The sequence below is a fragment of the Cavia porcellus genome, unplaced genomic scaffold (genome assembly GCF_034190915.1).
Source record: "Cavia porcellus strain 051 isolate PalLab524CR breed Dunkin Hartley unplaced genomic scaffold, mCavPor4.1 scaffold_21, whole genome shotgun sequence".
Classification (NCBI taxonomy): domain Eukaryota; kingdom Metazoa; phylum Chordata; class Mammalia; order Rodentia; family Caviidae; genus Cavia; species Cavia porcellus.
The window spans coordinates 32,350,447-32,376,900 of NW_026947504.1; the positions used below are offsets into that span (position 1 = coordinate 32,350,447).

The 26,454-nt window shown below is 37.1% G+C and overlaps 1 protein-coding gene across 2 annotated transcripts in view; it reads left to right on the forward strand.

The window, feature by feature from the left end:
• The first annotated feature begins 617 nt into the window (after positions 1-617).
• The window catches only part of Nup58 (nucleoporin 58), a 35,252-nt gene continuing 9,415 nt past the window's right edge, over positions 618-26,454 (forward strand). The window contains exons 1-13 of one of the 2 annotated variants that reach the window (XM_063232529.1): positions 618-948; positions 5,768-5,913; positions 6,949-6,984; positions 9,503-9,652; positions 10,264-10,401; positions 12,912-13,022; positions 15,347-15,371; positions 16,817-16,882; positions 17,300-17,474; positions 20,006-20,085; positions 22,390-22,508; positions 22,914-22,996; positions 25,127-25,328. In XM_063232529.1, coding sequence (XP_063088599.1) covers positions 842-948; positions 5,768-5,913; positions 6,949-6,984; positions 9,503-9,652; positions 10,264-10,401; positions 12,912-13,022; positions 15,347-15,371; positions 16,817-16,882; positions 17,300-17,474; positions 20,006-20,085; positions 22,390-22,508; positions 22,914-22,996; positions 25,127-25,328 — 1,438 coding nt within the window. In that variant the 5' untranslated portion in view covers positions 618-841. The remainder of the gene's footprint in view (positions 949-5,767; positions 5,914-6,948; positions 6,985-9,502; positions 9,653-10,263; positions 10,402-12,911; positions 13,023-15,346; positions 15,372-16,816; positions 16,883-17,299; positions 17,475-20,005; positions 20,086-22,389; positions 22,509-22,913; positions 22,997-25,126; positions 25,329-26,454) is intronic. The other variant, XM_063232528.1, reaches the window with a different exon arrangement.

The following is a 26,454-nucleotide window of genomic DNA, read 5'->3' on the forward strand; positions in this document are numbered from 1 at the left end:
GTCATATGAAGGACGTGGAGTGACACATTTAGGCAGCCATCAAGAAACTGTCGTGATGAGAATAAGCTCCAGGAGAAAAATTCCGAGGCGTTGTTCATGTTTCCCCCGCAGTAAGACATTGCAGTTAGGCAAACCAGTTAGGGGAGTACCGACGATGTCTGATGGACAGGATTGCACCTTTCACCCACTACCCACCTTTCACCCACTACCGGCAGGACTCCTTTCCTGATGCTTGCGCGGAAGCGGCATCCTTCTCTAAACCCGCATTTTCCCTGTGTCGCTCAGGGGGCCGTGGCGTTTCACCTACTTTTGTCACACCTTCCACTTGGCAGTTTCTCTAGCATTAACACAAGGTGACAGAACTTCTCCAACTCTGGGGTTCTGCGAGCCGGTCGTGGCAGGATAGAAGCGATAATTGAGATTCATCAACCACAAATACTGAAAAAGATCAAAGAACTACGGAAGAGAAGACGAGATGTGTTTCGTGCTTTGAATGCTGAGAGCCTACCCCTTTAAGAGACTAGGTGACGCTAGCTGCGTCCCGCGTCCCGGGGTTCCTTGCGCGGCGCGCCATCCCAAAGGTCCCTGCGCGCAGGCTCACTTCCGGCGTGTCTGAAAGCTCACTTCCGGCGTGCCCGAACGCGCGGGAGCGTCTGGAGTGCTTTTGCGTGACTGCTCCGCCCCCTTCGGGCTGGCCTGCTTTCGCAGGCCCCGGGAGTTGACATTCCCGCCGGGTCAGGGCCGATTTGAAAAGATGCTCCGCGGTCCACCTCGGCTGTGAGGCGAGAGAAGCGACCCAGGCCCCTTTCAGTCTGTGGAGCGCATCAAACCCGGGGCAGCTATGTCCACAGGGTTCTCTTTCGGGTCCGCGTCCGCGGGCTCCACCACTGTGGCCACCGGCGGGACCGGCACCGGCGGCGGTTTCTCCTTCGGGGCCGGAGCGTCTAGGTAACCCTGCGCCCCTTCCCTTCCCACGAGGCTTTCGGGTGTCCGCACCCTCTCTTCCCGCCGACTTCCTTCCCGGTGGCCTCGGCATGTGGGACTCCTGCTCGCCGCCTTGCCGGCCTGGTGGGCGGGCTATGCGCTGCGACGTCTAGGGTCCACGGCGCGGCAGGCTTAGTCCAGCCCGGGAGTCCATCGGGGTGGAGGGGGCGTTGAGTTTCACCCCCACGCCTTCAGGAGGCGTCAGTCTGAGGCACCGAATGAATGTTGATCGAATGAATGAAATTGCAGCGTATCGGGGATTTCACAAAGGCACAATGGAAAATTTTGAAAGCAAAAGTTTTGACTCCACATTATTACAGGTTTTTTTAAAAAATGATTTTGTGATTATCTTTTCGTGTCACAAGCAAGCCTTTGTGCCACATCAGAATCCTATATGATTTTTTAGAAGTAATTTCTAGCAATAGGTGGCGATGGTGATATTAACGTATAGTGGATAAGAATGGTTTTGTAGCGACTCGTATCTTACAAAATGTAGGTAGTATATTATTCGTTTTCATGCAGTGTCCTGGTTGAGGTGGTGACAGCGTTATAACCAGAGGAGATCCAGAAAAACAAAATGGGAAGAGTTCATTTGAATGAGAGATTCAGGAGCTTAGTCTTTTGGAGATAAAGATGGAGGGCGTTCACAAAATCAAGAAATGTGTATTCTATAAAACGAAGATAAAGGAAATGACATAGATCAAAAAGGCAAAAGTAGCTTGAACATTGCCTGTTTTTTAAGAAACGAAAAGAGAAAAGAAGAAAGATGAAAACGAGTTTTGGGAAGAAAAGAAAAAGGAAAAAAACTGTACAATCAACTCAAAAATCTGCAGGTTTTCCACAGTACTTTTCTATTCTGTTCTCTTAGTCAACATTTTTAATTAGCAAGTTTTGATAATTTTATTTGTGCAGTTTCCATTTGTCTTCATATGCACTGATAAAAGTGCAACAGAATTTAAAGCAATTTACTACCCTGCTCCAAGCTGTTGTCATTCAGATAGCAAATATCCGTTGGGCAATTCTTTTATTTTATATCGTGAGATACAAGAACCCAGGCGCTCATGCCGCTGAGCTAAATCCCCAACCCCCCCCCTCCTTTTTTTTTTTTTTGTAACGGGATCTAACTCACCGATCCTTTCACTTGTCAGGCAGGCGCTTATACCACTGAGCCAAGTCCCGACAACAATTCCCTTTTCTTTCGTTCTTTCTTTCTTTTTTTTTTTTTTTTTTTTTTTTTGGTACAGGGAATCGAATTTATGACCTTGCGCGCTTATACCGCTTGCTACATCTCCGGCCTCAACACTTATATTGTTATAATAATACTTGATTCCAAACCATTCTTTTATTGGATAAAAAACTGTGCTCATAAACTCCTGCATTCGTTCAGTGGAATCTGGTTTTACACAGGCTCTTTTGTTGCCTTCTAGCCAGAATGACTTAAAAAGCAAAACAAAAACCCCTCAAAACTAAAACCAGCCTTTGCTGTCCTTGTAATTATTTCCCATCGTGCTTAAAGGGAAATGCAGAAAGGTCTTGTCATCTACAAGGCCTGGAGTGATCTGAAACTTCTTCAAGCCCATCATGGGCCCATTTTTATGCATTTTCTCTTCCTGACCCACTGTCAATTAACCTTTACTGCAAGTACAGGTGTGTAAATACAAGTTGAAATAGTTTCAGAGAAGAATACTCCTACTTCGAGGGATACATTTTGTTACTTTCTAATTTCATTTTTTAAAATCCTGCAGTTAAACTCTCCAAGTTAATTTCAATCCTCTCCTGATGGTTTTGGTCTTAGTTGGAAAAGTACTGCCCTAGCATCATAGACTTTTCTCAGTTCCTGGGTGGCTTTGGCCAATCCTTCCCCTGTGAGAGCAGTTCCCTCAGCTTACAATACACCTACCTGCTTTACTGTCCCTAGGTAATTCCTACTTCTTTTAGAAAGTCCTTTTCTGTTGCCAGTCTTGGGGAGTCCATAGTACCTGATAGTGTTAGAATATTTGCCACATTTGTTTTTATTTATTGTTTACTTGTTGATGGTCTAACACCAGTCTTAGAATGTAAGCTCTGTGATGGCAGAGATCTTTTTATACTGGCTTTCCAGAAGACACAGTACTTGGAGCTCTGTACCTATTCAGTGAGTGAATGAATGATCACTATCTTTGCTTCCTACTGTCTGGAAATTTCAAAGTCAGTCTTATTAACTACTCCATTCTCTGTTCCTAGGAACCATTTGATATAGAAAAAGATCCTTAATACTTATTGAATGAGTAAGTGAATTATTAGTAATAAAATAGAATTTACCTAAACTTTAGAAAGGCTGGGACAAAGTAAAAGGAGAGGGGTTTTAACGTGTTCACTTGATGCTGGTTAGGAGACCTGACTCTGCCACCTGGTCATTTGGTCTCTTGAGGTGCATCATTTTGGAGGAGTTACTCTCCATGCTGCAGTTCCTTCACTTGGGAAAGAGATATAATAATATTCTGAACTTGTTAGTTGAAGTTTGTCAAGTATTAGGTCTGGTACTTGCTAAGTGCTCTGTAAATGTAAGCACTTATGTTAGTTCCCTTGTCTACATCAAGGCACGCAGGAAAGTTAAAATCGTGTTTGTGACTTGATGGAGTAAATTTTGCTTTTCTGCAACACATTCTGTTGTAACTTTGGCAGATAACACTGGGTTGAGTGAATAATTGATCAGGTCTACAGTAATTATGGCATTTTAATGTATTTCCTTGGAAATATTTTCAACTTTTGTGTGGCAATTCATACTATCTTCAGTTATTTTAAGTTGTCAGGAAATTTTAAATATTTCAATTAATCATCTAAAAATACTTGCACTGTTTTTTTTTTATTCATATCTGGAATAGTTTAAGATTTGTTTGGAATAGTTCCCAATTTGTTTGGGAGTAAGGGGAACATAATTGCCTTCAAAACTGGCCAATACTTTAATATCCAAAAAATACCCAGGTTTCTAGCCTACTCAACAGATGCAAAAAAAACAATATTTCAGACTGACTAGTTAAGCCAACTGTTTTTGTGTATTATTTCTCTTTTGTTCTTTTTGTTGTCGTACATGTTAGACTTGCAACTCTTTTGTACTATACCATCTCACTTTTAATTCTGTTTTTTAGGTTTGTGGGTTTTTTTTTTAATGATAGTCAATAATATCCTTGCTTTTAATTGTCAGTGAGACCTTGCAGTGTTATTCTGTCTTACTTGTGCTCTTCATATACTGAAGGACTCCTTACTCATTTGAATTTTTATTTATTTATTTATTTATTTTTTACTTTGGTGTTTTGAGATGGGGTCTCCTTATGTAGTTCAGGCTGGTTTTGAATTCACCATGTAGCCCAGGCTGGCCTCCAACTTGCAGGGATCCTGCTGCCTTAGCCTTCTAGCATGCTTAGCAAATGTGTTTCTTTTTTCTTTTTTCTTTCTTTGTCTTTTTAAAACAGGCTTCTGCTGTGCAGTTCAGACTGGTTGTAGCCTAGACTGGCCTCAAACTCACAGAGATCCTCCTGCCTCAGCTGAGGCACCTTACCTCAGCCATCACACTTGGCCCTGAATAATTTCTTAACCTTCTTTTAAAAAACCCAGCTGATTGGGCGTGTTGGATTTACATTGCAGATGAAGAAAGTAGGCTTTAAAAAAAAAATGTTGTTCCTTTACCTGCACATGGGAAAGTGGCACTGGAAATCAGCCGCAGCACTACTGCCTCTTCCTCACATTGAAACCTCCAGGGCTTTTAATATTTGTAAGGGACAGAGTTCTCTTACAGTGATTGATGTCTTTATGGAGAGACAGAGAATCAATAAATATATGGAATGATAGGATTTCCACAAGCCTGCTATCTCTGTTACCCTCCTACGTGGTCTTTGAAGTGTCAGATTGTCAAAGATTTTGTTTATTTTCATAGTTGTCCACCTGTAGACAGCGAATTTGAGCTTCTGAGGCTTGGTAAGAACAGTTATAAAGTTGTGGATTTTATTCACATTGGCTTCTTTTTAGGCTTTTCAGAAGTTCTCTGCAGACTTTGTGCTAATAAACATAATCTGGGCAGAGTAATTTTGCTTTGCTTTATTTTTTGCCAGGATATGCTTATCACCCTTCCCAGCCCTCCCCCAAATTTTATATCGAGGAGGGGCAAGATAGCATGCTTCCCTCTCCCACTGAGTAATGTAGAGCTGGGGATTTAGCTGGATTTAGTGGCACAGTGCCTGCCTGGCGTGAGTTCAATCCCCCATACCAAAAAAAAAGAAATATATATTACAGAAGAGTGGGAAAGATGGCATAGAATAGCTTTTCTATTTGTTATTATATCTTTTTTGGTACAGGGGATTGAACTCACGACCTCTCACTTGCAAGACAGGCGCTTATGCTGCTGAGCTAAATCCTTGGCCCTGTTCTGACATCTTTATATCCATACTTGGGTGAACAACTGAATTTAGAAATGTGAACTGTACTTGAATGGTTTAAAAGGAAAATGATCCACATTCATAAAATTTCCTGTGGCCATTTAAAATATACTAGGTGTTGAACAAATAGTGATAAAGGCAGAATGTATATGATTCTTGCTTGAAGCCTGGTATTGTATGTATTTTTTTTTTTTTTACTGATTTTACATTTGGATTTACTCTTAAGGGAATACAGTTTTTAACCTGTTTGGTTAAATACAAATTTCTTGTTAGCTCTTTAAGATCTTAGATATGTTTGATATGTTATATAAAGAAAATACTGAAAAGTTAATTTAGTAGACTGCTTTTTTTTTTTTTTTTCTTTAAATAAGCAACCCTTTGGGACTTAACTTTGGAACTCTTGGAAGCACTCTTACTCCAGCAACTACATCTGCTACTTATGCTTTTGGAGCTGGAACTGGAGGACTTTTTGGATCTAAGCCTGCCACTGGGTTCACTCTAGGAGGAACAAATACAGGTACAAATGATTGTTTTATTTGGAGATGTTATATCTCTGGGATGTTTTTGGTTTCTATCTTGCATCTTTATGTAAGATGTTGTCATTAGTATTAGATCTAAAAAGGGGAATAAATACTAAGGTGAAAAGGATACAGGGATTTGGAAATCAGATTGATAGTGCCAATCATCTGCTATATGATCTACTCAGGTGTAAGGAGGGGAAGCAGTCTGTATCTGTGCCTGTGCCTGTGCGTGTGTGTGTGTGTGTGTGTGTGTGTGTGTGTGTGTGTGTCCCTCTCTATTTCTCTGTCTCCAGTAATTGAAGATCTTTTCCTTTAAATGTAATAATATGAAGTGACTTACATTTTTATACTACTACACAATACATTAACTTTGCCAATTTGGAAGATTAATTAATGTAATATACTTGAAGCACAGCATTTATTTTAAAGTTTTGTATTAAACCATTGTTTCAGTGGAAAAAGAGAGCAAGAGGTAAAGAACACAAAGATTTTTAGTGGACATTCAGTAATAGAAAGGTCTTTTTAATAGTTAACAACTAAAAATTTCACTAGAGATAACCATTTGAAAAGTTTGCATCCTCATTTGCACTTTATTCTCTATCTTTGGAGCCTCTTGACCCCTGTTGTACCATTGCTCAGAGATGGTGACTTTCCATCTTTGAGTAGAACACTTTTCACAGCCATACACAGAAAGTGAGGAAAAGGCTAGGCCAACAGCTTGTGGGGGCTTGAGACAGCTGTGTGCCAATGTTCTATTCCTAGTAGGTCTTTTTTCTCTTTGCTTAATTTTGTTACAAGACAATAGGTGTTTATATTTCTAAACCTTATCTTTCTATTCATTCGCTAGTAAAATTACATGCAGTAATATGAAACCTAATGCTGTAGGAAAGATGTTGGTATAGGGGTTATAGTAGCAGAAGTCACATATTGATCTTAGTAGGAGAGTTACTCTGAGGGTGATTCCCTTATGGTAAATCAAAATAATGCTATATTCATTGATGCTTAAATTTTATTTCTCTTTTTGTTCCCAGGGATAGCAACAACTATAACTACAGGATTAACTCTGGGTAAGAAACGAAGAAACATCCCAGTGTAAATGAACTGAGTGATCATTCTACTGTTTTCTAATATTTCACTGAACTGATGTGTAGAAGAAAGTATATAAAGAATTCGGTATAGATTCAGATATTGACTTTTCAAAGAAATTGTCAGTATTGAGTACTTAAATAATGCCTTTATATCATACACTATCGATTGAGAGAAATGTTTTAAGTACAAAAATGGCTTTTGACCTGAAAGTTTATTTCATATTACTTTTTCAGTCATTTGACCTTTTAGTTGAAAGGGTACCAAACTATACTCCAGAAGTCCTGGAATTAAGCATCCTGGTTCTATCTCAGAGTAGTTGTGAAGTCTTGTGATACCTAGGAACAAAACATTTAGTTACTTGTAAAATGAAACTGTTGTAGCAGAGTATAGTAGCAGTGTCTAATCCTAGCACTCTGGAGGCTGAGGTAGGAGGATTGAAAGTTGGAGCCCAGCTCAGGCCTGTTAGCAACTAGTGAGACCCTGTCTCAAAATAAAATGTGTAATGGCAGTAGGTTCAATCCTCAGTACCACCAGAAAACAAAGAACATTTTTGTATCCTGAGGAGAGGTGCACCTGCCTAATGTGTGTGCGACATCATGGTTTTAATTCCCAGTACTGCAGACATTGTGGATAATATTTGGACTGTTTTTGGATTCCCTTGCAACTCAAAAATGTAAGTTTCTGTAGTGGTTTGCTGAAAGGAATGTGAATAACTAGATTTTAAAGAAAGAATAGAAGGATGTTGAAAACCTTGAAATTAAATTAAATCAGCAAACAAGCAATACACCTGATACTACCACCAAAGTTTTAGACAGGATTAGTTACAACTGAGTCTTGTTTTCCAAAGTATTGAGCCTATCACTGCATGCTTTTGAAAGATTATGCTCTAGTAGGAACTTGTAGTTCTGATCAGGACAGTTCAGAACCTATCTCTTGACTTCTCTCAGTGATTTCAGAAGAAACTCCAATGCAGGTTATTCACACCTTTTCTTTTTGTCTCTTTTCTTGCTTTTTTTTTTGGACAGTGTCTCACTGGAGACTGACCTTACACTTATCGTGTGGCTCAGCCTGACCTTGGCTTCCTGGCAGTCTCCTTCTTTGGCCTCCTGAGTGCTGCGACTGCAGGCCTGCTCGTGGCTCTCATTCACACATTTTTCACCTAGTACTGTTTACGAAGTTACTGCTCCCTACCTGTGTGGTTGTGAGCCTTTCTAGTGCCTTGAACATTCAGTTTCGGCTTGCGTTTGCAGTGGTATTGTTGCTGATGAGGATGTGAGGACCTGTTAAGTGCATAAGTGAGACACACATTGTTACAGGTGAAGAAGACAGGCAGGAATATTAACATATTCTAGAGTAATCTGATAAATGGCATTCATAGATAATAGAAAGATACTGAAGGCAAAGGAAAGAGCAAGTTTATTTGGAGGGGCAGGATCCATTCCAGACGGAGGTATAGAAAGTAAAAAGCCTAATCACAAAAATACCCAGGGGAATTGTAAAATATTTATTGTTGGAACTTAAGATTCAGAGATGGAAATGACTGCAAGATATGAGATCTGAAAAGTAGGTTGGCACTAGATAAGAAGGGAGAATTACGTTTGGAAGAACCTGGCAGAGAACCTAAGAGGCTGTTGTTGCAGTTCTTGAGAAAGAGAGAAGACCCAAATGAAGATTTTTGCGAAGTTTTGTAATCTGTTTCTGAAGTAGAAGTGACAGAATTTGTAACTGATGAAATGCAGAGGAATAGGTAGGAAAGTTCTAGTTTCTTTTTTGAGCAGTTGAATGGACCAAGATTGGGGGGATGGTTAGCAAAGTTGGGCTTTTTTCTTTATTGTTGTGTTTGTGTTGGTTTTTGGTGAGATAGGTAGGATCTCGAGGAATCTCAAAGTAGAATCAGCCCACAGAGATTCAGGTAGACTTGTGGTTGGGAAGATGAAAGTGGGTGAGGTCATTGGAGAAGTAAGGGAACAGGAGTGAAACCAGCAGAGCTTCACTTAGATAAAATGAAGAAAGGAGAAGATCTACAAAGCAGAACTGGAAACAAATACTAAGAGTACGAAGAGAGCTGAGAGCTGGCAGATAGCAGGTCCGGCCAGAAGAGGATCTCCAGAAGTGGAGAATGGTTATTTACATAGTTTTGGAGAAGAGGGACAGTTGTTCTGCAGAGAGTAAAGGGAGGGAAGAAGTGAAGGAAATACGCCATTAGGTAAATCCAGGTGTAGATTGAAATGGATCAGAATGTTACTGGATTGGGGTTGCTTTTGCTTTTCTTAACCCAACGAACCATTTTTTTCTTTATTTGCCAAAATTTAGTCCTAAGTTTTGTATTTTTTCTCTCTCATGTGTATACATTTCTTCTCTTGACAGAAAGTAAAGTTACAAACTTTTAGGGATTCTGATGGAAACCTTATATGTGTGTGGATACACACACACACACACACACACACCTCTCATGTACAGACCTTAGGTAAAATGAGATTTTATTTTTTAAAACAGGAACGCCAGCTACTACATCTGCATCCACAACAGGCTTCAGTTTAGGATTCAATAAGCCAACAGCATCTGCTACCCCGTTTGCTCTGCCCATTACTTCTACCTCAGCTAGTGGTCTTACTCTTTCATCTGCTCTGACATCGACTCCCGCAGGTAAGGCAGCATCCAAGAAGGTTGCATCTCATGGTTAAATTTACATTGCACTGGAGAACTTAGGTGTACCTCTGTATTAAACATAGCTGCACTTCGGGAAGCATTTATTTTAATTCACCATTTTGACTTGCCTGTTTATTGATTTGAAGGAAGAAAGGTTGGCTTTGGGCATTGTAGCAGGAAAGCCCATCTTGGAAGTTTATCTCTCTTAGCAAAGCCAGGGGACAGGGTTAGATAAATAAAGTGTGAAGTTGTTAACAGTTATTAATAGTTTGTCTTCATTTGATGCCATCTCTATATATTAAGACTGTGTACTTCCTAGTTGGCTTAGAATTCATTTAATTTTGAAGATGGAACTGGTACCTGAGTTGAAAACTATTGCTATCTGGAGTCAGTTTCCTGGTACTAGTCTAATTCTACACAGAGCCCTCTATCATTCACATTGGCTTTGAAGTTACTGCCTGTCCGTAGTCTTTAAGTATATATGATTTTACCTTTGCAAGTACTTTTTTCAAAGTCAGTTTTGACATAAAAATCAATTTTTAAAATTTCACTTGTATTTTTCTATGGCATGTTTCCTTTTTATGATTTATGATCTCATTTTTTAATAGCATCTACAGGATTTACCCTGAACAATTTGGGAGGAACGACATCTACAACTACAACTGCATCTACAGGCCTTTCTTTAGGGGGAACCCTTGCTGGTTTGGGAGGTTCACTGTTCCAGAGTACAAACCAAGCAACGTCAGGTAACTCGTAGTACTTTTTTTCTGGATAATATTTGTATTTAAATTTACTTTGTCTGTATTGTGGCTTTTGGAGCTAATCACTTTTTGAGCTGTGTATTTTCCTTTTAGTATAAAAACTCAATTACTCAATAATATTTTTCATAGATAATTGTATATCTTAGCCATATTTTAAAAGTACATTCCATTTTCTTAATATTGATTGACTAGGGGATAAGCCTACTTAAAGAGTTAGAAAGCTGTACCAGAGACAAAAATGTCTCAGACAGGGTTGGAGTGTAGCTTGGTGGCAGAATGCTCACTTAATATTCATTAGTCCCTGTGTGTCACTGTCAGCACTGGGTAGGGGGGTGTCTTACATTGTTTATAGCCTGACCTCATTGTAAGGCTACTTGAAGACAGAAGAGGGCACTAGCATGCTTTTGAAGACTACATTTTAAAATACAGATGTCAAATGCTTTTATTATATATAATTAGGTAAATATGAAAGTATTAGTTCACAGGGCACAGTGTACTAAATATTTTAAATTCCAGATTGGTTTTGCATTTCATATTTATTATGGTATTTGCCATGTTTTAAGGATTCTGTACATGTTTTGAATACTTGCTATAGCTAGTGCCAGTGTAAGAAATTCATATTTTGAAAGCAGTGGGCACTTTGTGGGAGTGAGAAAAGCTTTCCTGCTATTTGAAGAATTGTGTAATTATCTCACTGACCAGTGAAAAATAAAGTGCTGTTTAACAGTTCAGGAAAAGGGGGCTGGGGATTTAGCTCAGCGGCATAAGCGCCTGCTTTGCAAGCAGGCAGTCATGAGTTCGATCCCTGGTACCGATAAAAACGAAAAAGACAAAAAAAAAAAAAAAAAAACAGTTCAGGAAAAGTTGAAATTACAGAATTTCCAATATGTAGGTAAATTTACATTGGCTGTTTACTTTCAGAATTTTTGTAGTGCATGTAATATACATCTAATCCTTTATTTAGTTGTTAAGGAGAGATAATGTGACTTGATATTTTCTGTTAGCGAGATTATAGTTCCTTTTTTTTGTTCTTTTATTCAGATATTAATTTGATGGAAAACACCTAGGTTAGCGGAAGGGATAGAGAGGCATGAGCCTGGATAGCCTGTAGGGAGATGTGGTATTCAAAGTTGCAATAATCTATAAATGCTAATTTTTTTCATTGTCTAATTTTGTAGATATTCAAAATACATTCTAATCAAGTCATGAAATGACTGCACTGTACATTTCTTTGCAGGATTAATATTAAATGTCTCATAAATGTTCCTATAAAAGCAAAATGAAAAATAATAGAAAACTGAGGCAGAACATCATTTTGTCTTTTTCTTGAGTTTTTCGATGTACCTGGATGCTTCTTAGACTACAACATAATACTGAATGCTTATTTTGTGCTTACATTAATTTAAAGGAACCATTGGGGTTTTTTTAATCTTTTTTTTTTTAATGTCTTTTTCCTTTTTTATCGGTACCGAGGATTGAACTCAAGACTGCCTGCTTGCAAGGCAGGCACTTATGCCACTGAGCTAAATCCCCAGCCCCACCATTGACATTTTTAAAGAGTATTGTAAATTGAGTATTTCTTTCCCAAAATGCTTGGAGCCAGCAGTATTTTAGAGGTTTTTTTGAAATTTTCCAATTTTGAACTATTGACATAGACTTTATCAATTGAGCCTCAATGTAGAATGCTCAAAAGATTTCAGATTTTGGAGCATTTCAAGTTGTGGGTTTTTTGAGTGAAGGAGACTAAACTGGCATAGTAGTTGTTACTTACTTAGCTGTGTTTCTGTCATATATTTTCAGAATTTAAATCTAGTTTTCATTTATTCCATGTTATTAGCTAGTATTCTGCTTTAAAGGTGTTAGCTCAATGAAGTTGTGTCAGCTTAGGAATGTGTGTGTTTAGGGAAACAGGTTTGTCTACACAAGCTGTTTGAAATTTGCTTCTTGACTCACAAATATATGTTAATGACTTATGTCACTGTAGTTCCTTTGATTCCTTTTGCCTGTGAGGTGAGACTGAAATAAATAAAGGCTATTTCTCAACTAAGTTTTCTGGAAAGAACTTGGAAATATTCAGTTGTATTTATTGTATATTATGCTTAAATCTTATAAATTCACACTGTATTATTTTAAAATATGCAGTTCCCAAATATGATTGAAAGATAACATGTATTCATCTGAAAGTATATCAATGGAAACTGCTTTTATAGAAGAGGTTTAAAAATAGTAAACATTGAATATTCCCATTTATCAAATTAACAAATACATTCTGGCCCTTTTAATAATGAAACATCTCATCATCCAGAATACACATTACCATTGAATCTCAGCACCAGTCTTTGCCAAAAGCATTGTCTAGACTTGCCTCTTACTTGCCTAAATATGAAGAAATTCTGAGACCTAACTGAAAGGTGTTTGAGTGCTGTAGTCAGTTGGGGGAAATTGGTAGTAAGTCTGTAAGTGGGATTGGTAAATGATGTTTGGTATATTTGCAGGACTTGGACAGAATGCTTTAGGTTTGACTTTGGGAACTACCATAACCACTTCAACTGCAGGCAATGAAGGCCTTGGTGGTATAGATTTTAGTAGCTCATCAGATAAAAAGAGTAAGTATATTGTTGTTATTCTGTGTTCTAACAGTACTATTTAGAAAACTTTCAGCTTACCCAAAATTTCAATGTCTGAAAATATATATTCAATAAGACACTTATACTTCAAAGTTGGTTTCCATTAGTGTTTCATAGTTTGTGTTCAGGATTTAATTTTTTTAGATAACTTAGAGCTGTGTAAGTCTTACATAGCTACCTTGATGTGTATATTGATACGTATGTTAAAATTGGGGTGATGATATGTATATTTTGTAATCCATTCCTACCCCTATACATATCAGAAACATTTGTCAGTGTTAGTAATTTAGTTAAGTGCTTGTTTCATCTGTTTTACTTTGGAGAGGAGTTAAAGAAATACAAGGAGCTAATTTTCCTTCTCTTTTGACCCTTCTCCCATCATCCTGCTTTCATGGTATGCATAAGCTGGAGTTGAGCAAACAGAATAAAGTATACATATATCTCATCCCATTTCTCATTAGGTCTCTTAGATCTGACAAAGGAGTCTTTTTATTAATTTCAAGGGGTCTCTTTCCTGCTAGCTGTATCAGTTAACTTTGGACTTGTGGTACAGTAGGATTTAGACAGCGATAGAAAATAGTATTTGTAGAGAGGGTATAGCATAGAGCAAGGCCTCAGGGTGAGAAAAGCTGGACACTTTTGAAGAACTAATAGGTCAGTCTAGCTAACACAGAAAGATTAGGTTCCAAGGGTCATGAAGGGCTTTATATGACATGTGGAGTTTTGTCTTTGTCCTGAAGAAAACTGGCATCTATTAAAGGGTTTTGGTGAGGTTCGTATTTTAAGATTACGAGCATTGTAACAGCCATCTAGAAAGTACATTAATTACAGAAAGGCAAGAGTAGGAAGGGAAAGCCATTAGGAAGCTTTAGTAGAAGCCCATGTGCATTCCTGAGGAAAAGCCCGGTAGATCAATCCAGTGGTTTATGGTGATCTAGAAATAGGTTGTACATGTTTATGCAAAAATTCACAGTGTAGAAATGAATTATCAGGGAGATAGTGCATTAGTTTAAAATTAATGATTTGATAAAATTAAATTCTTATTTTTATTACCATGTCTTATCAAATCTATCACATCATCTGAAGGTTGAAATTGAAAAAAAATTTAGCTATGGGAGATAAATTTTAGAATCAATGAAATATTTCATGGTTTTCGGAAAAAGTATCACAGCCTGCTAGAAGAGGTAAAAAACTGAAACTCCTTATCCAGTGATGAAAGGCCAATGATATGTTAAAATCCAGATGCTTCCCAGGCATGGTGGAACAGCAGCAATCCCAAGTACTCAGAGGGTCGGGAGGGGCGCAGTGAACTGCCTGAGCTCTGTCCCCAAGGTCGGATGTAAAGCACTGGAGCTCCAGCTTAGCGGTGCAGCACTTGCCTGGCACGCACAGGCTCTGAGTTCAGTCCCCAGCAGTGCACCCATCCGGAGTAAATACTTCACTTCTGGATGCTTCTTCATTTCTTGGCATTTTACCATTTTTTAAATCAAGATACATTTTACATAGGTCTAATATAAAAGCAGATCTATATGAGATAAGAACTGTGTCATTTAAAGTTCATAGCTTCTAGAAATTAGTGAGAAAAGTATCTCAAGAAAACTACAAATCATACCAAATAGGCTGTTCACAAAAGAAATATACTTATCTGGATGAATGTTTGAAGAAAATCTTAATGTGTAATAAAAATTTAAAATTACAGTGACGTGACCTTTTTCACTTTCATGACTGACAAAAACGTATTTTATTTATTAATTTTTTTGGTAGTGGGGATTGAACTTGTGACCTCATACTTGCCAGGCAGGTGCTTACACCACTGAGCTAAATCCTGGGCCCAAAAACATATTTAAAACTGATGTGCATTGTTGAGGGTGTGATTCTTGCTCGTGGCAGATGGAAAGGTAAACTGGGATATTTGTTTTTAGGGACTGCCAGACTGGAGAAGTTCAGGCAATTTGACATTACCATATTTGATCCTGATAGGGCCTTAGGTATAAACTGTCAGTGTTGAACTGGTAGTTGAGATTATAAACCCTGTGAAGAATCTTATCTATGGAGGATAGTTGTGGAAAAACCATGTTCTTGAAGGTAGTAGATGGAAATCAGCGGTATAACGTGTCTGCTTACATGGTCACATGTCTCTGTGGTTTTGCTGTGTTCTAAGTTCATGACGGTCGGGACATGGTACAGTGTTAAAGAGGTGAGCTAAGAACTGCTTTCCTTTATATTTATATCTCTGTTAATTTAAAATATACTTAGAATACATTGTTAAATTATTTATTCATGAAGTTTGTTGAATTTTCTAGGTGATAAAACAGGAACAAGACCAGAGTAAGTATATAATGTAATATATTTAGTTAAGAGTTTTATGTATTAAATTGTGGGCAGATGTTATAGGTGAAGTAAATAGAAATGCCGGGCATGGTGAAAGCACACTTATAATCTTAGTACTCAGGAGGTGAGGCAAGAGGATCGCCATGACTTAGAGTTCAAGGCCACCTGAACTACAGAGTGAGCCCTGCTTAAAATAAAGCAAGAAAAGTAAATATAACCAAGTACACATTTAGTTAAAAAAAAACTATTTATTAAGAATAAAGTAAGTACATTTTAGAAAGATTATGAATTGTCAAATGAAGATGATCATTATTTGTATATTTTTATTACCAATGGTATTTTCTCATCTAATTTGTGTTATAATATGTAAAAATAAATGATCAAGTTGGGTCCTCATAAACATCTTGTATATTTTAGTTTGTTTCAGATTACATGTCTTATACAAAATGCTTGGGACGCAAAAAGTTTTTCAGAATGTGGAGTTTTTGGATTCTGGAATTTTAAAAGTTGAAATGAACAAGCTGAAAAAGACTGAGATCTGTCTAGAGTTTTGACTCTTAACTCGTAATTCCATTACAGCAGCCAAATTTTAGTTATCCCTGTTCTCATTATTTGTGATTCTCTTTAATGACATCAGTTGATATTTCCCCATTCTCACATATGTTAAAAAACAGATTAAAGTTAAAAAATAATAAAATGTTTCAATCATTTCACGAAAAATTTTATAGCTTTTACCTCAGATATTCCTTGTTGAACAACCTTAACAAGTATTTCAACTTAGGTTCCACCCCGTGGGCGTAGGGCGCAGGCGCGTAAACAGCAGCGCAGCCCTGTGACTGCGTCTTCAGTGCAGTGCAGTGCAGTGCTGTGACTTGCTGATTGTGCTGTAGTTTTGTGTTCTGTGCTACATTACAGCACTGCCTATAGGAGTTGTGCAAATAAAAGCAGTCATCGAATGGGAATTTCTTCTTGACCATTCTTTGTTCTGAATATTGTAATGTACACACTATGTGTAAAATTCCTCATTGATCAGCTGATTAATGACCTACTCACAGGGAGTTGGCGTGGTCCTTACATGAGGAATGTCTGTAAACACTTTTGGTATTTTTGAACCAAAGAAAATGTCAGGCTCTTTGAACGTGAGGGAAAATTTAGTTGAACATCTCATCTATACTATTTTGACTTTTTTGTGAGACATTTAGTTAAATGCTTGTAAGTATAGTAAATGCCACTTTTACGTAAGAAATTTTAATGTCAAGTGCTAAAATTGTTTTATAGATTGAGAAATTTATTTTTTATTATAAAGAAATTTGAAATCAGTGAAGCATAAATTAGGAATATTTGTTTTATTTTCTAATATCTTAACACGTACTCTAATAAAATTGAGTTGTCAACTTTTATATATCCCAGTGGTATTAATACATTTGTGGCTTTTTTCTTAGGGATAGTAAAGCACTGAAAGATGAAAATCTACCTCCTGTCATTTGCCAGGATGTTGAAAACCTCCAGTAAGTGTCAAACATAATTAGATAAATAGTACTTGAAGAATTCTAGCATACATTATAGGAGGAACATCTCTTCCTTCTAAATATTTTGTCTGTTAAAATCTTAATGCTTTTAAAAGATCAGACAGCAAGGAAATAGCAATTAAAATTCTATAACTGTCATTCTGTTAAAAATGTGAATTAACGATGCTTTACATTGGTTCTTAAAACACAGACTCTGGCTAAAGTATTTTACATGTGCTTTTTTTCTGTAAAAGACAAAGTGTTTTTTTGTTTTGTCTTTTTCTTTTTTTTTTTAATCAGTACTGGGGATCAAACCCACTACTACCTGCTTGCAAGGCAGGTGCTTATGCCACTGAGCTAAATCCTCAGCCCCTCAAAGTGTTTTTTTTTTTTAAAGTCAGTTTTGTTTTTTTATAGGAAATTTGTGAAGGAGCAAAAACAGGTTCAAGAAGAAATTAGCAGAATGTCTTCAAAAGCAATGCTTAAAGTACAAGAAGATATTAAAGCTCTGAAACAGCTCCTGTCATTGGCTGCCAGTGGATTACAACGAAACACTCTCAATATTGACAAACTGAAAATAGAAACTGCTCAGGTATACTGACTTATAGCCATTCTACCGTAAGAGGGGTTTTTTCTAAGTCAGAAATAGAATTATTTAATTATAAAGTTTGATACCAGTATACTATAACAAGATACTTCATATATTTTTAAATTGCCATAATAGGTTTTTTGTTTTTGTTTTTGTTTTTTTTTTTTGTCTTTTTCATTTTTATCGGTACCAGGAATCGAACTCACGACTGCCTGCTTGCAAGGCAGGTGCTTATGCCGCTGAGCTAAATCCCCAGCCCCTCCATAATAGGTTTTAATGAATGTGTATTATTTATTTAAAAGACAGTATTTGGAGCAATTTCTAGCTATTGCCTAGTTTAGTTTTCATGACAGCCCTTTGAGATAAGTACTGTTACCCTCATTACTTAAACAAGAAGATAGGGAGAGGATTAATAAGTTGAAAATTCTGAATTTAGGCCCTGGTAATCCAATGCCCTTAACTACTTTTCTTTCATAAAAATGATTTGTTAGCTAAGTTGATCTTTTATACAAGAGGAAAGATACCTAACCAGAAAATATTTTGTAACCTGTTAGTAAACAGAAATTAGATGCTTTATGGGTATTAAATTTAATGGCTTGAAGGTTTTGGGTACGGTTTTAGTTAATAAAAACAGTACTTAGCCTTGTATCTTCTGTCACTTGGACCTACGTGTTTCCCCTCCTTTGGCATAATGTACAGTATACATACTGAATCAATGTGTAGCTCTTTCCTGCACTGAAGAGTAGAATGATGGTAGCTGGTTGGCTTGCATTTTATGTGTTGTAATTAGCAAATACACTTGATCTCATTACACAGTGCAGGTACCTTTCCCTAGAGTAATTCTCGGTCTGTTAATAAGTGTGGTGTAATAACACTATACTGTAGACCTAACAGAGTGCTGTGCTCATCTTCATAAGTGAAGTGATAGTATTTAACTAAAAATTTTAAGGCACTTGTGTGTGTCTGTAAGTCAACTGCTAGAGCATACTCTAATCTCTTACAATTTCTCTAGTTACGTATGAATATCTCTGTTGTTTCCTTCCCACTTACTTTTCATTTTTATCAGGTACTTTCTAGGAGAAGGAAAATGTAGTTATCTCTTACATGGGAGAATAGCTTCAATTAAACATTGTATGAATTTATACATTTCATTTGTAAAATAAGATATAAATAAGTGGTAGTTAGCAAAATAATGGTGTTAAACTTGAGAGAGAAATGGTCACTGTAAGGGAACCCATTGGAACTAAAATTAGATTATTCCATTCACAAATAATGTGTGGAGCCTGTAGTAGGCAGCAACTTGTTGTCTTTTATAGATAAAAGTCAATAGGGGGTCAAGTGAAATAACAAAAGATTGATGTGATTGATTTTTTTTTTTTTTTTTTTTTTTTGAGACAGGATCTCACCAGTTAGTTCAGATTGGTTTTGAACTCACCATGCAGCCTAGGGTGGCCTCAAACTCATGGCAAATGATGGTTACAGACTTAAAGTAATAGTTTGGCAGTTAACGCATTCATGAGCCATAATTCATGTTTTGCTGCTGGGCATCTTGAACCACCAATTGAACATGCATGCTTTTTTATTGATTTTGTAGTAACAAGACCAATAACAGTGATCAGATCCATTCATACTGCCAATGGTACTTCCTGTCCCGCGGGACACTCATGCATGTGCCACCCATGATTCAAGCAGGCAGGAACGTGTTAGTGAGGGAAAGAGGCTGTAGGGCGTAGAAGTTAAAGCACTGTTCTCTGAAAATAAGGGGTACTTAGTGGTTGAAAAGGCAGTGAAAAAATAGCAATGTGGAACGTGGATCTGTGGACTGGAGTACTAGTCATGAAAATCCATTGAGGAGGAGATAGACATAGCTTTGAGAAATCTGGAAGGCAGCAGAGGAATGGCTCCGTGCATATGCTCCAGAAGCACTGGGCAGTGTGATGTCTCACAACCCATTCCTCGAAATGTAAAATGTGGGAGTTACTAGCAAGGGATAATCACAGTAATACAGTCAAAGCCCTAGGCAGAGTGCTTGGTAGATAGTGAGCACTGGATGATGTTACCAGTGCCCGTTTCCATGGTGTTATATCTGCCTGCCTTTAAAAGTCTTTTCTGGATTTGTGTATTAAAGATTTTTAAACAGCGTACTCTTTTCACTGTGGATGAATTAATTTTGTAAATTTTAAAGAAACCTATTGTTTCTTAAAGTATATCAACCATTCAGTATAATTTTATCATAGAGCTTGTTAAAAGTTTAGTTTATCTTGAAAGAAGTTTTAGGGGGCCCGGGATTTAGCTCAGTGGTATAAACACTTGCTTGGCAGGCATGAGGTTATGAGTTCAGTCCCTGGTACCAAAAAAAAAAGAAAAGAAAAGAAAGAAATTTTAGAGACTTGTAAAAATGCAGCTTTATCTATACTGTTACCAAAGCATAAAATTCTGCTGCTGCTCGAAATATCTGTCCAGAGATGGCTGGTATTTTTGGTATACTCTTACACCTGTTTTTTGTTGTTTTTTTCAAACTTCTGGTACATTAGGAGTTAAAGAATGCTGAAATAGCCTTAAGAACCCAGAAAACACCTCCTGGACTCCAGCATGAGAATGCAGCTCCTGCTGAGTAAGTTACTAGATTTTTAGAAACAAGTATTTCCCACTTTAAGATAGCAAAACAGGAGCTAGAAATGTAGCAAAGAGGGAGAATAGTTGCCCTCTGAGTGCAGCCCCAAATTCTATCCAGGTCGGGGGTGGTGGTGCACACCTGTAATCCTAGCAGGGGAGGAGGTGCGGGGGCGTTTGAAACAGGAGCATTGCTGGGGTTTGAGGCAAGCCTGAGCTACATAGTGAGTTCAAGGCCAGGCTAAACTGCATAGTGCGAACCTGTCTCAAAAGACAAAAAAAGTTCTATCCCAGAACTTAAAAAGAAAGCAGAATGAGAATAATACATGTTAAGAAATTTTAATTACTCGGTGGAAAAGCTGGGTTAATTAGCATTTTATATGAATTTTTAAGTTTACTTTTAATAACCCCAAGTTGGATAGTTTGGTATCCCCATTTTATTGAAGAGTCATGAAAACCAAAAGATGAACTTTGCAATACTGTTAACAGTTATACTGCTTAACTGTTATTTAGAGCATTTATTCCTAAATACATTTTTCATACAACAGAAGTGTAATTTTTACCCTTTAAAACTTTCAAATTAGTAATTTCGTGTTCTATCCTTTAGGCATACTAAATACAGTTTAACCCTTCCACTTACTTCCATAGCTGTTTGTTTGTTTGTTTGAAATTGGGCCTCAAGTGCTAGGGTTATAGGAAGAAAAATTCGAAAATATAGATAAGTAAAAGTGAAAACCTGTTCACTGTTGTGTCACTCAGCGTGTATATCCATCTACTTTCTATGTAGATGATACAAATTTTGTTCATCTCACTCTGTGGTTCAGGCTGGCCTTGGTCTCATGGTGATGACCCTTCTGCTTTAGTGCTGGGATTGGAAAGCTGCCACACCCGGCTGTTTCTGTTTTTATCCTTGCATGTTGATAAAGATGGTAATAGTGACACCTAGCAAGTGCTTACTGTTCTCTGAGCAGTGTGCTCAGCACTGTGTAGTTTTACAACTTCCCATAAGCTGTTGTTCTTCCAGTGTTAGTGCTGGGGACCCAGGAGCATCCAGGAGGTGAGTTGTGAAAGGGTAAAGGTTCATTTGCCTCCTACTCCTCACTTTTTTTCCTTTTAACTTTTTTTTTAATGTTATTTCAGACTTAAAAGGTTTAAAGAATAAAAAAGAGCCTTGCCATATATCTTTCATCTATTGCATACTAGTATTTTTGCCGTATTTGTTTGCTCCTCATTTCTCTCTTATATGTACATAACCATGTTTTTTCACCTGAACAGTTTCAGTTATTTGCAGACAGAGTGCACATTATGCCTACTTACATTAATATGTAGTTTTTTAAAAATAAGGGTAGACTTACATAATAGTATAATCACTAAAATCAAGAAATCGATAACAGTGATAATCCTATTGTTTTCTTCAGTTAGTGTGAGATGTGTTTCTTTAACGGATTTTGTCTAGTAATTTATCCTTCTGTCTTGTTCATGCTGTCAGCAGGGCTAATTTTGCAAAAGATTTCACAGTTACCCTTATAGGAAAGTGTTTATAGATTAGTTTTGTTACTGTGAGAACTATAGGTACTTGGTTTTAAAATCAGATTGACATGCTGGGCATGGTGGCACACATCTCTAATGCCAGCACTCAGGAGGCTGAGACAAGAGAGTTGCTGCAAGTTCAAGACTGGCCTGGGCTACAAAGTGAGTCTAAGGCCAGTCTGAACTACCTGCATAGCGTGACTCTGTCTCAAAAGATTCACACACAAACACACACACACACACACACACAAAACTAGTTGACAGTTTTTTAACTTTTTATTTCAAACTTTCTTTAAACTTACAGAAAACTTTAAAAAATAATACGAAGAATTTCCTGATAATCATAAATCTATCATATAATTATCAACAACAAAAAACTAGTTCTGGTACAGTGTTTCCAGACCCTCAAATTTACTGGAAGTTTGCTGATTTTTCCACCAATACGTACGTTATTTTGTTGTTCCAGAATCTTACTGAATTGCACTTATTTGTGGATCTCTCTTTAGTCTCTTCCTATCCTTAATAGTTTTTCAGTGTTTCCTTGTTGTGGATGATCTTCTTACTTAATTTTGTGTTTTGTGAACTTGTCTTACTTTGGATTTGTCTTGTATGATTGAATAAGGATACCTTAGTGATTTACAATGTTTTGAGTTTTGTTTCAGTGGTAGTATCTGAGCCATACTCAAACTAATGTAAAGGCTTTACTCGAGAGACATTTATTTGTTTGCTATTTTGAACATTCTTAAAGATTTGGTCTTTTCTGATGTTTTCATAGCTATTTCAGAATCTTGGTTCAGCAGTTTGAGGTACAGCTTCAGCAATACAGACAGCAGATTGAAGAACTAGAAAACCATCTTGCCACTCAAGCAAATAATTCACATATAACTCCTCAAGGTAACAAGCTTACTATCATTACTTTTTCAATATTATTATTATTGGTAAGACAGGTTAAGCTATGATTATATAGTAGGTCTACAATTGCATATAGTAAGTTGTCTTAAATTGCTTTAAGAAAATTTCCTTAAAGGTCTTTGATTAGATCTTTACCCCCCTTTTGTTTTTTTGAGACAGATTCACTGTGGTAGCAAGGGCAGAAATGCTAGGCCTTGCCCCTGCGCAGATCTTCTTTTGGGCTTTTCAGTCTGCCCATCTTCTCTTACTGGCCACGAGAGCATTGCTAGAGGTTGTTTGTTATATTTTCCCTCTGACACCTTAACCAAACCAAAATTGGTCTTGAATGATAGAAAAATAAAATTGATTGTAATGTATTTTCTGTGATAATATAATTTTCTTTTATAGATTTGTCAATGGCTATGCAGAAAATATATCAAACATTTGTAGCTTTAGCTGCACAACTTCAGTCTATTCATGAAAATGTCAAGGTAAGTTTTCATTGCTGGCCCATCTGTCTGGATATCTAATGATGATTCTGTTAGCACTTGGAAGTCAGAGTTGTGCTAATTTTTTATCTTGACAGTTTCCAAATAAACATAAAACTGTAACACTGTTATAATGAGTGCCCTTGTACTTATTTTGATGATGGCTAATTTCAGCCACTATCAAGATCCTGTTGAATTTATCAGTTCTCTGCTCATAGATTCTTTCTTTTCTGAAGTACTTTAAAGCATTTACTAGTGTAAATTTGTGGATTTTCCTATAGTTTGTACATGTAACATGACCATTAGGCAGACCAGATTTACGCAAATAAACTTAACTGTTTAACCTGTTTTTTTAACACACTCCCAAGAACCGATGCATGTTCCATAATTAGATTTGATATGTTAGCATTTATTTTCAGCTTAATAAGCAAGTCAACTATAAATTCTACTTTGATTCCTTATAGAAATCTCAGAAAAGGTGTTTTTTGTTTTGTTTTGTTTTTCTTTTGAGACAGAGTCTTGCTATGTAGTTCAGGCTGGCCTCAACCTCATGACAATCATCCTTTTTTAGCCTCCCAAGTGCTGGGATTACAGATGTGTCAGCCACCACTCCTGGCTTTGCTTTTGTTTTTTGGAGGTGTTTTTTTCTTCCTCTTGTTTTCCATCAATCTGTTGAAATATATTGGAACACTTTATCCAGCCAAGCTTCAGTGGCTGTGAAGTTTGAAAGTGTTAGGAATTAATACTGACTGTAGCAAGATTCTAAGGCAGGTCTTTATTTCATTACCTTAGGTACAGTTACAATTTTTGAGACACTGATAGCATACTTTGTTTGAGAATACGCATAGGAAAAGAAATTACGAGTTTGGCGAGGTCAGTAATAAGGTTGGTTTTTTCTTACATCACACTCCCTATTTCTTTTCTTTCTTACTTTAAAGAAGATAAAACCAATCAAAACAGTCAAAATCAGTGTAAGAAAGGACTTCAAAACATTACAAAATCAACAATACTTACCATTATGCCTTTTGATATCTTCAAAATGGCTGCAGATAACTTTGGACATAGTAAAAATCAGAACAGAATAGGAACAATAAAAACAAAACAGTGAATGCTATAAAGGATTTCAAAACAAGCCGATAGTAAATCCAAAATTGCCACCATCACACTATTTCTGACTACATTTTCCTCAGTTTTCAGTTAATAGGTTCATATTAGTTCATTATAAAGGCAACAATGTTTGAAACGAGATTAAATATGGATAGCCACACAAAAGGATAAATGAATAGCTTGAAATTCTAACAGTACAATTCCTAAGTCTCTGCTGTTTGAGCAAATTACTAAAAATTATTTCTGCCAAGAAAACGAATACGAGAATTCTGCTTCTCTTCAAAAAGTGATATAAAATTTATCTAAATTAGGCTAATATCAATAAACATTTAATATTAGCCTAAATAATCAGTGAAATACTTAAGAACTGATGTGAAATAAAATCATTCCTTTTAAAGGCCCTTGTCAAAGTGTATTTGCACCAAGTAACTTGGTAATTTTTCTTACCCAGGAGTTATAAACTCAGATTTTTGGGATCAGTAAGGGGCTGGGTTAACAGGTTCACCATCTCATCATGTGACAGTGAAGTAGAAGCCCTCCTTTTACCCGTGAACCTCTTTTTGTGTGAGACATGACATCTTACCTTAGCATGTATGTGTTTGAACTTCCTTCAGAAATGTACTTAAGTGTACTGTGGTGCTGGTTTTTACAGTTCATGAGAAGGTTGGGTATTTGAGGGAAACTTTCCATGAAAAACTGTAGTCCTTACTTAAATATTACTCAGCTTGTCCCCACTCTGAGTTGAAGCTATCTAAACAGTGTCACAAAGCCCAACTATTTTAGGCAGCATGTTGTAAAGCTCTATAATAAGAGTAGAAAATTAAATATTCAAAGGAGTGAGCGAGCTCTTCAACTCACCAGTTCCCACATCGACAAACATTACCAATATCCTGAGTTCTTAGGTTAGGTGAAATGTGTAACATTGGCAGGGTCTGATCACAGGTAATTTACTTCATCATAATAAGCACTTACATACTATTGTAGTCAAAATGGAACTTGATTAACTTTTTCTCCCTGTTTCTTCAGGTGCTCAAAGAGCAGTACCTTGGCTACAGGAAGATGTTCTTGGGAGATGCCGTAGATGTGTTCGAGGCCAGGCGAGCAGAAGCTAAGAAGTGGCAGAATCCACCCAGAGTTACCACTGGACCCACGCCCTTCAGCACCATGCCAAACGCAGCAGCCATTGCCATGGCTGCAACACTTACACAGCAGCAACAGCCTGCTACAGGTCTGAATGCATTCAAGTTATAGCTTATTGTTTGTATGCGGAGCGTTTATGAGGTTTCCATAAGTCTTCCTTTCGTGTGAGCGCTGAAGAAATTTCTATGAATACAATCCAATACAATCTAAAAATTGTGACAGACATGATTACTAACATACCTGACAAACGCAGGGTAGTCTAGCAATAATTATACATCAGATATTGAATATTGTGAATTTACTTAATGTTACTTGCTGTATTGCGGTAGTACCCTTAGAACATGGTGTTTCACTACTGAATTACATTTAAAAATAACATTAGATTTGAAGTTGTGATTGTGCCATTTATTTCAAGGTCAGAGGTCGTCAATCCATTCATTTAATACTGATAGATGGTGCATTCTCCTTTTCCTCAGACATGATTGCAGAGTAATCACCTTCAGGACAAGTATGTTTTCACTGACTGAGGATGTATTGAGAATCAGTAGGTTTGTTTGAACGTACTTTGAAAACAGAATATGAGCCTTGTAAGCCAATGGCTAGAGCATTTGTACCTTTCAAAGTAGCAAGAGCAGGAGGAAGATGTTGGAGGTGTGTATTGCACATTAAATAGAGATGGGAAGTTCAGCAGATGAAAATAATTAGTGAGATCCTGGAAGGCAGGTCCTTTTGTTCCTTGGTTTAATTCTACTTCTACTCAGAAAAACATTTCTCTGGAGTAGTTTTAAATGTTCCATTTGGTCTTTTGGAGGTTGTTACGTGTCTTTTTGCTCCTGCAGTCTCTTGTCAGGCTTAGAGTTAACATAGGAAAATACAATCTTTGTGGATATTGATTTTTTTCCATGAATCATTTATAAACTGAGTCAAGCTCATTCTATAGTGTGTGTCTTTCTGAGAATTCCACATAGTTTACTAGCAAATTATAATACAAAAAGAGTAAAAAATTTCAAAACCCAGTGTATTTGGGTTACATTCATGCTGCCCTGCATTGGAGAATCATCCTTTGGTCCCGGTTGGCAGTTTAATGAGTTGTTCTTCACGTTTGGAGGTGAAGAACTGACTTGCCATCAGTGAGGGCTCATGAGAATTTATGCCAAACCTTCCACCTTCCATGGCTGGACCCATGTGAATTGTGGTGCCTGTAAGCACTGTCT